Genomic DNA, 15,330 nt, shown 5'->3' with positions numbered 1-15,330 from the left:
CAATGATGGTTATGCTATACAAACTCACACGCATGAGAAAGGGGTAATGGGGAACCTCACACGAGGAGAAAGTAACTCTTTTTGAGTCATCCCCCTACCCTCAAATAGCTACACCTTACTGAGGTGTTGTTAGAAGAGACAAGGTACATTCTCTTTCAACTGGAAAATTGAACCCAACTTCCAAGTCCCAAAGCTAGCGTTGACCCCGGAGTAACTAATGTGACTGTTTGCAGGAAGGGTCTGGGTTCGGTCAAGCCCATAGGGAATTTGGTGAAACGGCATGCATGTGGTCCATAAGCACCTTTCAGCTGGTAAAGGAAGCGGATGAGGTGGAAGCAAGGCTCATCCAAATAATGGAAATCGTGTACAATTGGCATGTGATCCTTTTGTTGGATGAGGCGGATGCATACTTGCAAAGGAGGGACCTATAAAATGGATTCTTTCTCTAGGTGTTCAAGTATCACTCGAAGTCATGTTCTTCACTACCAATTGGGTGACAATCATCGATGACTCCATCTTATCACGCATCACGTTGGCCATTTTTCTACTCAACATTGGAGGATTCCTAGTGCGGCAACATCTAGCGAAAATTACTTCTTCGTGCTAGCATCTATAATGTCACCTATGATGCCCTCCTCCACCATCATTTCAATGTCCACCAAATTTGAAACATTGTTCACCTTGCTCAGCTTCTGGCACAACTTGATGTAGGCAAACTCTAGATATCTCCCATGTTATCAAGTCTATCAATGCCTCTGTTCCTAGAATCAACGAACTGCCAGCTCTTTCCTAGCTGCCTCTAACACTCTTTTCATCAATGTTTTTCTTTGATAATGCTTTCCAAGATGTTTTATATTCACTCGCTCCATATTCCCTTACTCTAAGTACAATTTCCCATCTTGTATATTCCAAGAATGCGAGCTTCACGTTCCTAAATTTTGCTTCCACAGAGAACCTTCTCATCCTCGGCAACACGACCATCAATGAAGATGGTAGCTCTCTTTTCATGACATAAAAAAGAAGCAAAGAAACATGTCCTTATTTGTTTAAGATTTCTCTACAGGATGCCCATCGTCAGGATGCCCATCGTCATGCAAAACCTCTCCCAAGGGCTAGCTGCATTATTTTCTACCTCATTTACCTTCTCCATATCCACAAACAAGACAAGCATCATTTGGGACGGTTTCATATTCATAATAGCACTCAATAACCTGCTTTCAATTACCCGATCTACCACTCCATCTACCATGGCAGCCTCTTCGATGTCGACTTCTACAAAGGCTCCAATGCTTCCATGTTGCTATTGAGTATGACACCTTCCCGAACCTTGAGTACAATAATCCGGATGATCACCATGACGGCTTGGACATCAATTTTCTCACCCACTAGATATCAAAGCTTTCCCTCATAGTTGGTTTTGAAAAGCACCAATTTCAGCCGCCGTCTCATCACCTAGATTGATTATGATGTAGTGTCACATCAGATAGATGTGCACCTTTCGATAGCCCCCACATTGAAGGCATTTGCCACAAAGATTTTGAGTTACTCAAAGATGAGCTTATGGGAGAGTGTGAAAGGCACTTTATATGTAGTCTTTACTATAGAAACTGGTATGTTCTAGGAAAAAAACGCAATTCAAAACGTTTATAGCGACCTTTTACCGCGTTTTGTAGAGAGAGAGCCAAAATGGGTTGGCCAAAGAAGAGAGGGGGGGGGGGTGGTATTTTTTTGTATTTCAAACATTACCGCGGTTATTATCGCTCATATTACCACGAATAATGTCTCTCTACTTGCTGCACTTATTTTATTGAACCCCGCTTTAGCGCTTAAACATTCAAATTTTGGTGTTGCCCTCTGTTTTGCTTGTGAATAAAAATTAAAGAACACTACTAAAAAAGAATGGGTACTACTTTCTTGGACTTCACATATGCCCACAAGAGAGACCTCGATGGCATCCACCCATCATGTTTTGGATTGGCTCTCACAAATTGAAACAGCGGATATGATCCCGTTATAGCAAAACACAGTCAAGTCTGTTTTACAAGTGGAACCGCTCGTCTTCTACCTCGACCCTCCAAGCTTGGGGATGGCTTGCCTTGTGATGAAACAGAAAGCCCTTCGTTCAACAAAGCACTCTCGCACTACACACAACACAAAACGCTCCACTTGCACCCATAACGCTTCATAATAACAACACTTCTTCGAAAAAATACAAAGCGTTTGTTATTTTTCATAAATAATTCTTCCAAAAAATCATAAATATTTTATCATTAGTTAAATTAATCACACCCACTTGATTAACATAATTTAGCATGCTTCACAAAATTAGAGAGAGAAAGAGGGGGGTGAGAGAGAGAGAGAGAGAGAGAGAGAGAGATAAATTTGCCCAACAAGAGAGAGATGGAGTGTCCTAATTGTGGGATATGCCCAATAGGGGCATGGCCAAGAAGATCTTTCGATGCGGCCGTTGTATATATTCTTGACATATCTAAAGCTTCCATGCTCGCCAGCCATGGCTCTCTCTCTCTCTCTAATGTATTACTCTCTAATGCTTTGTTTAAAAAAAAAAATTTAAATGCCTTACAATTACATTAGGACTTGGTTGCATGTGCTACCCGTCGTGCTCCTCACCAAGTTACGAAGTAGGTAAACTAGAGAGACAAAATACAATCATGACACTTCCTAAGCTGCATTTGGACCTCGTAATCTACAAGATATGAAATAATGGCCTCAAAAGAAGTGGGATTCTCAGTAAATCAGAGCAGCCCACTCGTTGAACTCCCTCCTTTTAAACGCGTTCTGCTCGAGAAGTTGACATACTCTTCGCAAAGAATCATTTGGCGCATGAAAACGCGATCAGGCTCTTAGAGAAAGCAAAAGGTAAAACAAGACTGATGTGATGAGTGATGGTTATGTTTTATAAACTGACACTCATGAGAAAGGGGGTGATAGGGACCCTCACACCTCACTGAGGTCACAGGTGTTGTTAGAACAACTAGATACATAATCAGTGTTAGAAAAAAACCACGGTCTAGTGTATTTTAACCGGCTGAAATTATAAAATCTCAGTTAGATTTTGAGCTTGCCTTTAAGAAAACCGAAAAATTTACACAAGTTTTTATGTGTAATTACTGGCGGAAGCTTCATATTTTGACCTAAAAACTGGGAGAATTTCAAGTTTCCCCTTATTTTGATCCCTTAGGAAAAATGTATTTTTCTAGCCTTGGATACATTCTCTTCCAATTAGAAAATTGGACCCAAGTCCAAAGGTAGTGCCGACTCCCGAGTAGCTAACATGATTGTTTGCTTTTAAAGGGTCCCCGGTCCGATCAAGCCCATAGGGCCATAGCCTTAGCACTATCTCACACGGACATGGGCAAGAGGGGATCAATGGCCCACGCTTAATTATAAAAGTGGAGGCATCGTGGGCTGTCGATCTGCAACACACCCCAAATTTACCAATTTACCCGACGGTCCATCATAGAAGAAACCCTTCTGACTTCGACTCCGACTCCGATCCCAATGACAATGACAATGACAAATTAAAAAATTAAAATTAGTTGACTCCCTCTCTTAGATTTTGGTTAAATATATACGACTCCTAGTCTACATTTATTGAGCTTCAAATTACACTCAGCCTATAAAAGTTGGGCGTCAATCGATTTTTGAGTTGTGCAGTGTAAATGACGCTTAACATTGTACGATACTATGTCACTACAATATAACAAGTGACACCTCTACACATGCATGCATTCATAATAAACATTTGAAAGACGAGAGAGCTCATATTCAAAATTGCATAGTATTTTGAAGTCTCTAACCTTGAGATAATAAAAATACACAAGTTACAACACATTATATATATATATATATATATATATATATATATATATATATATATATATATATAACTCTCTCTCTCTCTCTTTTTGTGTATGTATATATATAGAAGTTACAACACATTTAATATATATATATATATATATGACACCCTACTCCTTATACTTGGGAGTCTAATGACAACTTGCCCCTAGTAAGAAAGTTTCACGGTGAAGCCTTTGTGGACCATTCTAGCCTTCATTTGATGCCCAAAATGCCAATGACGTCCACAATGGCCTCCAAATTTAAGGCCTTCTCCCATGCTTTCAACAAGCACGCACAACGAGGTGGTTAAGGTGGTAGGCTTGCAAAGGGGACGTCCTCAGTTTGAATCTGGGGGAGGGGTTTGTTGTACCTGAGTTTACCTATTTTCCCAAATTTAGACAAAGCGCATAGGACGGCTTAGATCGTACCTAGTCTGCGAAATGGGCGTGGACCATTGATCCCCTCCTGCCCATGATGTGAGATAGTGATGAGGGGGGCCCGCTGAAAAGGCACGTTAAGTCATCATAATTTCACAACCTTTGAAATGATTGAAATGATGGGTAGTGGTAAATATGAATGAATATAACATTCTGATTCCTAATTTCCCTTTCGAAAGTGGAAGTCCGATAGTGCTGTGCAGCTGTAGGTCAAAGCGTGAAAACTGACCTACAGCGTGAAAACTTCACGCCGGGAGGTGGGACTTGACACGGAAGGAGTCGGGCGGTTTGTGAAGTTAGTGAGAGAGGGAAGACAGCTTCATGGGGCTGGGCAAGACAGTGGGGATGGGAGCGGCGGTAGTAGCGGCAGGGGTGGCAGCGATGCCACTTCTATTGCCGGAAGCGGCGGAGATGGTGGGATTTGGAGGACACGGGATTGCAGCAGGCTCATGGGCGGCAGCGTGGATGAGGAGCTATGGGGGCCATGTACCAGCAGGAAGCCTATGCGCGCTGCTGCAGAGAGTGGGGTCGAGGGGGCGGCTAGAGAGCTCCAGCGTGGCGGTGGTGGAGGTTGCGGCTATGGCTTTAGCGGGGCTGTCGCCATTTTTGTTCAGAAGGGCGAAGGCAGGAAACGTTGACGGTGCGCCGGCTGTAGAGCATGTGCATTATGAGCTACTGGAAGAGGAGGAGGAGGAGGAGGCTGCTGAGTCCTGCCGAGTGTCGATTGACGGCGATGGGCCCATCTCTCTACCTTCGCCTACTAGTGAAATGGAGGAGCCGGCTCCTTCAGTACTGGCTTCCCCTGCCTCCAACACAAATGGCTGTCATGAAGAACCTTCTATGCTCATCAACCCTTTCGCCCACCTCCCAGCTGCCCAGGAACCCTCTTCATCAACCAATTGCAGCTGCGTCATCCTCCAATATTGAGACGGCGCCGACCCCCGGTTCCCTCCTACCCTTTGGATGCTTGCTTCATTTTCGAGAGGGCATTTGTAAGTACATCACCTCTCTTTTGTGTTCCATGCAAGCCCCTCTTGTCTATTCACTTACTCACAAGCTCCACAAATCTGTTTCTCAATGGTTCAAGCTTACAAACTTACAAGCTACTTTTTTTATTGAAGCTCTTTTACTTTAAAGCACCTATTGATATTTGCCTTCTTGCTTGATTTTGCACAAGACCCATTCCCCGTTTCTATGCAACAAATGTCCACATTTCTCTTCTCAAAGCTCTCTCCAGTCTCAAACAATCTCTTGGTCAATTAGCCAGTTTAATAACGCAGCTAATCTTGCCGAAGTATAGGACGATCTAGGGGTGCATCTCTCTAATAATTTTTTGTGTGGTTTTTCCTCCCATACCCATGAGATCCATTGTAGTAGGAATTTGATGCTTGTCTTTCCATCTTAAGGCATTTTTCCGTCGTATAAATGTTCAAATTTTCAAGAAGCTGTGATTAGAATGGCTTGTTTAAAAGTTGCCCCTTTATAAGGAAGAGAAATAAAATAGGCTCTTTGCCAATGGAAGGGGAATACACTAAGTTGCCTATCTAATTAATTACAAAACACACACATGCCATAACATTGAAAATGGAAAAGTAGTATGTAAAATAAGAGTATCTTCTAGTCTTTATGTATTTCCAAGTGTAATGGAGAATTTTTTGACCTGCAAGAACTCCTAATTCTACCAATATTCCCCACCAAACAAATTGCCTTCTTATATTCTTCACCAAACATGTTTTGATATGTAGTCATTAGAAGAGAAAGAAAATTATGCCCTTTCATAGGGAAGGGTACTACTTCTCAATGCTTGTCTTCTGAAAGAATAGGGAGCCCTTCAAATCCTAACATTGGAGACCCATTAGAATGAAACTATGTCAATATACTCTTGTCATACATCACAATGAGACTATGTCATACACTTGTATGCATGTGCTCAAAGCACCTATTGAACATAGGCCATGCAAATTTCTCTAATACACTTGGCTCTTTTTTTGCTTCAATTTGTGTGAAGCAGAGGTTTTCTTATGTGCAAGCTTGATGTGCAAGCAGAGGTTTTCTTATATTGGCAACCAAGGGTTGTATCATGTGACCTTAGAGCTTAGAAGGCAAATGAAAAAGAAAAGGGACCTCACATTGTTTGTTTGTTTGATTTGTATTTGAATTGAATTCTATGGAATTCAGATCCCTCGGAAGATGAGGTCTTTTGCTTACCTTTTTGATGGGAAAGGTGAAGAAACAGGCTAACTTTGACGAGGCGCATCAAGAAGAGTGAAGAAAATGCAATTGGACATCCTTTGTGAGAAATTTCTGTTGATAACAAAGAGTGAAGAAAATGATGTAGATGTCTTTGCGTGTAAGCCCATCAAGAAGAGTGAAGAAAATGACTCCAAGGAAATATGTTTGTGGATGTACGTCACAAGCTACAAAGAGCGATACTGGTTGTTCCAATGGTCAGTAGCTCATTGAAAACATTGCCAAGCTATACATTTTAATGTTGTCAATTTGAAACTTTTCAGGTAACTTTTGATAATACTTTGGAATATACATATCAATATCATTCGTGTCGCATGCTTTTAGGACACTTTATAGCAAACTTACTGATGATGAAAGATTTGAGGAGTCCACAAGGTATTGCTCTTAGCGATCCGATATCAACCACTTGTTCTGTATAATCAATTTGAAAAATAGATAAAGATATTTGTGGATTTATGCATTCTGTAAATGATATGTTGCATCAAACAAGGCAAGTGATACATGTGTCTACAAGGAAGTGTATGATGGCCAACCATTGGTAAAAGAGACTATTGCATACATGGAATGTGTCCCCATGACTAGGCTTGAGCAATAGGTGCTCCAACCTATTGGGGTGCTTGATCATTATCATTAAAAGGTTTTCTTGCTTATCAAGTTTTCTCGAGTGTATATTAAAAAATTGCTCTTTGCATGAAGATATTTGGATATAAAAAACTCTCTCTCTCTCTCTCTCTCTCTCTCTCTCTCTCTTTGTAGCTTGGATGGCTTGCTGCTAGTCTATTTGTGTTTACAATTTTTTTACCTTTTGATGGACTTTCATAGTAGCATTCCTAAGATCATCCTTAGGAATAGCGATAAGACTCATAATGAATGTCCTCTTTATGAAGATATGAATGATGAGCTAAAATCCCTTGGTTTATTTTCATCAAATCACCACGAAGCACTATGCATGCTCGATAATTTGTGGCACATATTTGCATTGTTAAAGCTTTGAATGTCCCTTTTGTGTTTGAGATATCGGGCCATATTGGCTTCACCATCTCTTTATCTATTGTCTTGGCCACATCTCCGTACTACAACCAATGTGTCGAGGTCTATAAACATGTGCAATTTGACAATGTATGCAATTTTCTTGATTGTGTTTGAAAGTGCGATTTTCTTTAGACACCAAAATGTCTTCTTTTTGTTTAGACCACATCAAAGACCTGAAAATTTTTCAAAGAAGAAAAAACTTTTTTGATTTTTTGCAAAACTCACAATTGTGAGTGAATTTTATTGATCATCCCAAAAAATTACAAGATCTTGTCATGCACTTATAAGATACAAGAGCTTACATGGAAAAGAAGAAAAAACTTAAAAGTCCATTGTAGTAAGAAATGAAAAACAAAATTTTAACAAAGTATTTTAGGCAATGCTCATGCATGGTATAAATTGAATTGATTACTATTATTTGAATGTTAGCTAAACAACACATTAGAAAAAATGTGAAATCCAAAAGAGACCTTTTAAAATAAGATAAATTAGCAGGAAACCAATAGGAAGAGGGTGGTGTACATACCTTGTTATAGTTTTTCCCACTAGTCAGAATCACAACTCAAGAGGTCAAATAATAGCCAGAATCACAACTCAAGAGGTCAAATAATAGCTTTTTCAAGGCGTGACTCTTTGAAATGTGAAAGGCAATACTTTGAGAGGTGGAAGGTTGAAATGAGAAAGGCAATACTTTGAGAGGTGGAAGGACGAAGGGGGATGTAGGAGGTGAAAAGGATCCTTCTCATCTCATCTCCTTACATTTGCACTCCATCGACATGGCAATCAAAGCTCTTTGCATCCAAACCCTTTGTTTCTTGCAACATCCGAGGCTTCTCATCCAAAGTTTGTCTTTCCTTCGTAGCCGTTGAATTGTTCAGATGTAATGGACACATTTCTATTGTTACCAAATTTAATTTGAACCATTAGATATGTCTACCTTCAATGGGTTTTCTTAAATTTTCACCAAAAGAGTTATCTAAGATGTGTCATGTGTTCATACATATATTGGCATACTCTATGTGCAGTTAAGAGCCCCATATCACCTTGCCGTTTTCTGTCCCCTTAACACTAAAGTTGTAATGAGCCACAAAAATTGGCTCACATCACGATTCTAGTAAATGAAACATAAGTTTTGTATATGAAATCAAAATTTCATGAAACTTCTTAATTATGGGTTTAAAATATGAAAAAAGTTTCAAAATACACAATTTACATGAAAAGCTCAAAAATAAAAAATTTACTATTCTAAAATTAGCAAATTATACACAAAACAACATTTCACTACTTAACTTGGAAAAGTAAAAAAATGCCAACAACCTTTGTACATGGGTTAAAAAAGCTTGGTACAGCTATCACATGCCTATTGAGGGATTTTTCAAAGAAGTTTGGGCTTGCATATATAACAATGATTTGATTTACTTTCAAAAGAGAATTTGTTGTCGAACTACACAAATTAGTTGTAGAACATGTCAATGGAAAGACACCTTTAGACTTCATTTAGCTCTGTACTATTTTTAATCAACTCATATTGAGTGCTGGTCATAATTCCCTGAAATAATCTTCTATTTAGATCACTATTATAGTGCTAGGGACTTTTTTGCAAAGGTCTCAAAAAGCCACAAAAGTGGATAATTTTTTACAAGACTAGTGTCAATTTCAATTTTAGCTACAGAATAGTAAGCTAGTAAATTTCCTTACTAGGCTTTGGGGTTTAAAATGTTTCTAATGATTCTTTGTACAAGTATAGTGCACCATCACAATACCAAGGAAGTTATCACTCATGGTCACTCCCCTTCTCGAGCAGGGTTAAAGTGTTTAACTCTTTTTTGATCTTGTATATAAGATTCACCAGCACGCTCTTGAAATTAGCCAAGTGCCATTGAGACTCTAAGAGGAGTTCTTGAAACCGGTGAAAAAGTTCCTTTGTAAAAATAACACAAAAGACGTGACGCCGTGGGTGGCAGTGGGCAAGTTGGGAGACTGTCCCAATGAGTGTGGAGGGAGGGGGCATTGGGATTCTCAACCCTACTGTGCATACTTAGGCCATGTGTGCCAAGTTCTTGACTTCAATCTCACTACAGGAACACACATGGGCTATTATGGCAAAGGACATGATTGACAAGGAAAATTTGACCTCTAAGGGGGGTGATTGGAGAATCTTAGAGATACATGACAAGCTACTCCCCCCCCCCCAACAGTGGTCCAGATTAAGACTAGCAGGAGAGATCGTATGAAAGTGTAATAGAGCTTTGGAAATGCTGGAATGGGGAGAGGTGACAAGATACTTCCGCAACTCAATCTCTCATTGGTCCCCTTGGTTGTCAAAGGTGGGAAGCCTGTAGCTTAACCCTTTCTGCAGAGAGATAGCTAAAAATATCAACAATAAAGGGTTTAATCATTTGGACCTCCTTTGGGACAACATGAAGAAGTTTGGAAAGGTGATGACCTCCTGGCTTCCCAATTTCTCATGAATTAGATAACAAGACTTCTAGTCAATAGGGTTCTAGATGGGTTGGACAATTATTGTATGTCGATGTGTGAGCTTGCATTTGAATAGAGTGCCTAGTGGTGGCCCAAGGAAAGACCAATAGACTACCATTGTCTCTTGGCCTCTCCAGATTGTTCCTCTCCCCTTAATAGACTTTGGGGAAAGCAATGGTCGGAAGCAAGGTGGAAGGTGGTAACCAATAACATGTGGAGGTCACAGGGCCCTTTGACAATGAAAATCTTTCTTTGGAAAGTGTTGTGGGGCCCCTTACCAAATGGAGTGAAGATTTATGCTAGAGGTATCGGTTCAGATAGGGTGTTCATGCTACAAAGTGGCAAGAGAGGACCTTGTGCACCTGTTTGAGGAATACCGGGTAAGTGGGCTAATAGGGAAGACGTTCAAATGGGTACAAAAGACTTGGAAGGTTGTTATTCAAGAACAACCCGATCCTTGGAGGGATGGGATGAATAGCCAAGTGTTATTGATTTGCACGCAGATTGTTAGATTCTGCTACTTCAACCATTTATGCAAGACTAGGAATTTTCGGGTCTTTGAGAAGTGTATATTTTGTCTCTGCTTCTTGGAGATCGTGCAAGAAAGCAAAGAGCTGGTTATCTCAAGTGGGCCATCAATGTTGTTTTGTTAAGTTAAAGTTTCTTGTTTGTATTTGGAACCATGCCATGTATCTGCGTGATCCTTTGGATGCCCTGGCTCGAATTGTGAGCAGGGCTAACCTTGTAATTTTTTGATATTCTTAATATAGCATCACTCACTCTTGTGAGTTCTAAATAACATTTTGCAACAAGTTGAGCCTACAAGTAGCAATCAATCTCACCATTCAGATTATGTTTCAACTTGTAAACCCACTTCGTAATAATGGCCTTTTTGCCAGGAGGCAAATCACATAAAGTCCATGAGTCATTTTGTATAAATGCATCATATTTTGATTGTATTTTTTGAAATATGTGCTTCATCAAACGATAGAGGTTTCTTAACATCACATAAACTAGAAACAATCAAAGCATAACAATTTGATGCATGAGTTGCATGGCAAGAACATGAGAGTACGACTAGACATGGGTGCATACAATTTACTATCACACAAAGTATGCACTAGCCATTTTGGCATACCTCAAGCCTACTCATCCTCAACCCTTTCCACATCAAGTACATCATGTACATCTACATTATTAATGGGCTGAATCGTAGCATTTTTAGAAACCCCCATAGGTTGTACATTTCCCTCATTGGAATTTACATTTAGGTTGCCACCATTAAAAAGACGCAACAAACTATCTAGAGATTTAGGTTGAATGAAAATGTCTCCAAATGATGGCAACCTAGATAGTACATTTAGATACATTTCCATCCATATCTAAAAATTTCTTGAATCACATGAACATTTTTGACTTAGCTTTAAGCGGATACACCCATGAATGCCTGGAGTAATCATCAACAAAATTCATGAAGTACAGGTAATTGCCAAATTTGCATACGCCCACAAACATCTCTATGCACAAGTTGCAATCTACATGTAGCCCAAATTAAACCATCCTTTGGAAGCTTTGAACATTGCATCTTACCCAAAATACAACGGTTGCTTCATAAACATGTTTCACATGTGCTTCAAGAGGTGCAAAGAAATAACCATATCAATTTTTTGCAAACGTAGCAAATTGGCAAAATTCAGATGCCCAAATGTGCATGCCAAAGTTCTGCATCCAAAATAGCCTTTGAATCTGCAATCACATTTGTAAAATTGTACCCACACTTTTGATACAAAGTGAGCTTATATAGCCCACGGCATAAAATTCTAGGTGCAACAATTCCATCACCCAAAATTGAGATCATGAATTGTACCTCTATCATCCATAATTTTTACAACCAGACCAAGTCTAGCAAGTGCAGATACAGACAAAAGGTTCTTTTTTATCATAGATACATAAAGTGCATCAACAAGTGTGAAGGAACTGTCATTTGAAGCAGTCGGCACAATCTTTCCAACTCCCTTGATCGGATAAGAGGCATTGTTGGCACAAGTCATTGAATGCCCATGAGGACATACTCAAGAGAGGTAAACAAGGCTCGATGTAAAGTGATGTTCTTTGTAGCACCATTATCAAAGTACCACACTTATGAACCTGCAGCAAATGACGTACATGACGTACATGCGTAATGGACAGAAGGATCATAAATGCATTTTGCACTAAATGCCCACTCTGCATCTCCATCAGCATCACAATCTCCTTTCATAGAAGTTTCTATAATACATGCACTTGTATTGGAACCAACCTCTTTGTCCTTGGAGTCCTTTAGGACACTGCTTGATCAAGTGATCATTAGCCTTGCAATAATGGCAACGCATCTTGTTCTTGCCCTTTTCACCATAATTCTCAAACGAGGTGCTGCTAGTAGAAGCGTTTGGAATGTTGTGTAGGGCATTGATGAATGTCTACCTTCCATGGATATAAGTTCTACTGAAGATGTTGCATATTTGGTGGAAAGACTGTTACTGCTAGAGTTGTTTTGCCTACGGCTGATTAGTCTCATTGGGATTTTAGAAATACACAGGCTCATGCATTAATTGCATTAGCTATGAAGTACAGTATTACTCCTCACATTTGCTTGGCTAAATCAACTAAACACGCTTTGGTTATTATGGCCGGCATTTATGCAACTCGCAAGGAGGCTAAAATTGCATTGCTGCGTAAAGAGTTGGAATCAAATATTATGCATGAGGAAGATGACATGGACACTTTCCTTGATGGTATCAGGATATTAATGAGCAACTCATTTCTATAGGTGAAGTCATTTTTGACAGGTCACTTGTGTAGACTATTTTTGATGCATTGTCAGAGTGTTATCACTCTTTTGCTAGTACTTGGAGACTTATGACCCAAGGGAATCCTAATGGTGTCACGTTTGATGCATTATGCACATTGCTATTGCAAGAGTCACTTTCAAGAAAGAAGAGGCTAAACAACATGCAGTTGAGCAAGCTTTTGTTGCTACTTAGAGAAAAGGTGATAACAACAATGTAGCCACTTCTCATGGTTCTTTAGTGAGTGGAAAATCACATGTTCCTAATATTCTTTGACACAAGAACATGTTGTATCATGTACGTCCACATTGGGTAGTTATCCCCATCCAGTTTATCTATCCTCAACATCAAATATCTTGAATACATTTGTGTTGTTGTTATCCATGACGAGTGCCTCCACATGTGCTTTATGTTAGACTATTGTGAAAGCCTCATTTAGCTAAATGAGTGTCAGCTTCCTCATACCAAGCATGAGGAGATTGCTTCAACCCATACGAAGCTTTCTTACATTTGCACACTTTATCTTCTTGCCCTTTAATGACAAAACCAATGCACAGTAGTGATATGACAAGTAGGAGAAAAAGTCTCTTCATAATCTATGCATTTTTGTTGTGCATAAGTTTTTGCAGCAGTTGAGCCTTATAGCCATCAATCTCACCATTTGGCTTGTGTTTCAACTTGTACAGCAACTCCGTATCAATGGAATTTTTTGCAGGAGGAAAATCACATAAAGTCCATGTGTCATTTTCTATAAGCGCATCATATTTTGATTGCATGGCAGCCATCCAATTTTTTGAATTCTGTGCTTCATAAAAAAATAGAGGTTTCTGACCAACAACGCATAAGCTATACATAGCCAAAGCATAAAAATTTGATACGTAAGATGCATGGAGAGAACCTGAACAAGTATGACTAGACAAAGGTGCATCCAATTTACTATCACACAAAGTATGCACCTGTCATTTTGGCATACCTCTAGCCTGCTCATTCTGAGCCCTTTCCTCATCAAGTACATCATGTACATCTGCATCAGTAGTAGGTTGATCTGTAACATTTTTAGAAACCCCCATAGGATTTACATTTTCTTGATTTGAATTTACATTCAAATTTGCATCATTGAAAAGAGGCAACAAACTGTCATTAATGTCATGTGAGCTTACATTATTGTCTCTAGTACATAACATCAAGGATTGAATAGAATCTTCCAGATACAAAGCATCCAATGAAACCAAGATACACTTTGCTTTCAGATGGTACAACATGTACCCTTTTCTTTTAGCACTATAACCAATAAAAATGCATTTGATAGCCTTATCATCCAATTTTCTACGCTATGTTTGTGGCACCAAAGCATAAGCCAAACATCCAAAAATGCGTATATGATCAATAGGTCATTGTTAAGTGCCATTTCCTTTTGTAGGGCACCTGTTAAGTACATAGGAGTCATACTTGATATCCTCGAGCCAAAAAAAATGTGGCAAAGCTTGACTCTTGACCAAAAATTGTGCCATTTTTGTAAGTGGCTTTGTCTTCATGTACTGTTTTTTTCTCCATATCTATCTTATTATGGTTGTTGTTTTAATTTTTGTACTCTAACTGTGGTAATTTTATTGCAGTCTTTAAATGCTATTAAAAATCCATTTCCATTATTATGGAGTATAAACCATTGAAATTAATTTGTTGCATGTGTACGAGTGCACAAACTGTCATTAATGTCATGTGAGCTTACATTATTGTCTCTAGTACATGACATCAAGGACTGAATAGAATCCTTCAAAAACAAAGCATCCCATGAAACCAAGATCCGCTTTGCTTTCAGATGGTACAACATGTACCTTTTTCTTTTAGCAAACCAATAAAAATGCATTTGACAACCTTATCATCCAATTTTCTGTGCTACGTGTGTGGCACCAAAGCATAAGCGAAACATCCAAAAATACGTATATGATCAATAGGCCACTGATAAGTGCCATTTCCTTTTGTAGGGCACCTATTAAGTACATAAGTGTCATACTTGATAGCCTCGGGCCAAAAAAAATGTGGCAAAGCTTGACTCTTGACCAAAAATCGTGCCATTTTCGTAAGTGGCTTTGTCTTTTTGTACTGTTTTTTTTTCATATCTATCTTATTATAGTTGTTGTTTTAATTTGTGTACTATAAACAACTTTAATAATAGTTTGCGGTGTTTTTATTGTAGTCTTTCAATGCTATTCAAAATCCATTTCCATTATTATGGAGTGTAAACCGTTGAAATTAATTTGGTGCATGCCAAAATAGAAGAACACTTGTCATATTGGTGGTTTATCTTGTTGCCCAACATATGTCACAACATTGAGAAGCCAAGTGCATGTTTGAGTGAGAGGATAGTAACAGAGAGAGAATTAAAATTATGAATGTTTGAGAGAGAGAGAGTGTGTGTGTGTCTGGCGGATGAAGCA

The 15,330-nt window shown here is 39.1% G+C and overlaps 1 protein-coding gene and 1 pseudogene across 3 annotated transcripts; both read left to right on the top strand.

Annotated features, from left to right (window-relative positions):
• The first annotated feature begins 817 nt into the window (after positions 1–817).
• On the top strand, positions 818–2,188 carry LOC147438107 (L-type lectin-domain containing receptor kinase IV.1-like; annotated as a pseudogene).
• A 2,355-nt stretch (positions 2,189–4,543) lies between these two features.
• Positions 4,544–6,802, top strand: LOC147438106 (uncharacterized). 3 transcript variants are annotated; one of them, XR_015184933.1, is made up of 2 exons: positions 4,544–5,293; positions 6,526–6,802. XR_015184933.1 is itself a non-coding variant. In XM_086487462.1 (1 exon), exon 1 carries the CDS (start codon positions 4,623–4,625, stop codon positions 5,226–5,228), a length of 606 nt encoding a protein of 201 aa, XP_086343588.1. In that variant the 5' UTR covers positions 4,545–4,622; the 3' UTR covers positions 5,229–5,460. The 3 variants fall into 3 exon arrangements, 1 of the variants encoding a protein (XP_086343588.1); XR_015184932.1 differs by lacking the exon at positions 6,526–6,802 and adding an exon at positions 6,480–6,496; XM_086487462.1 differs by lacking the exon at positions 6,526–6,802 and having other exon boundaries at positions 4,545–5,460.
• Positions 6,803–15,330: the final 8,528 nt, after the last annotated feature.

This window comes from Adiantum capillus-veneris, chromosome 17 (assembly GCF_014529385.1).
Source record: "Adiantum capillus-veneris isolate H3 chromosome 17, ASM1452938v2, whole genome shotgun sequence".
Lineage (NCBI taxonomy): Eukaryota > Viridiplantae > Streptophyta > Polypodiopsida > Polypodiales > Pteridaceae > Adiantum > Adiantum capillus-veneris.
The sequence above is the reverse complement of the archived record's forward strand: the minus strand, read 5'-3'. Positions and strand labels throughout refer to the sequence as shown.

Coding starts and splice junctions, on each gene's coding strand:
- LOC147438106 (XM_086487462.1), top strand. CDS start 4,623: ATGGGGCTGGGCAAGACAGTGGGGATGGGAGCGGCGGTAGTAGCGGCA.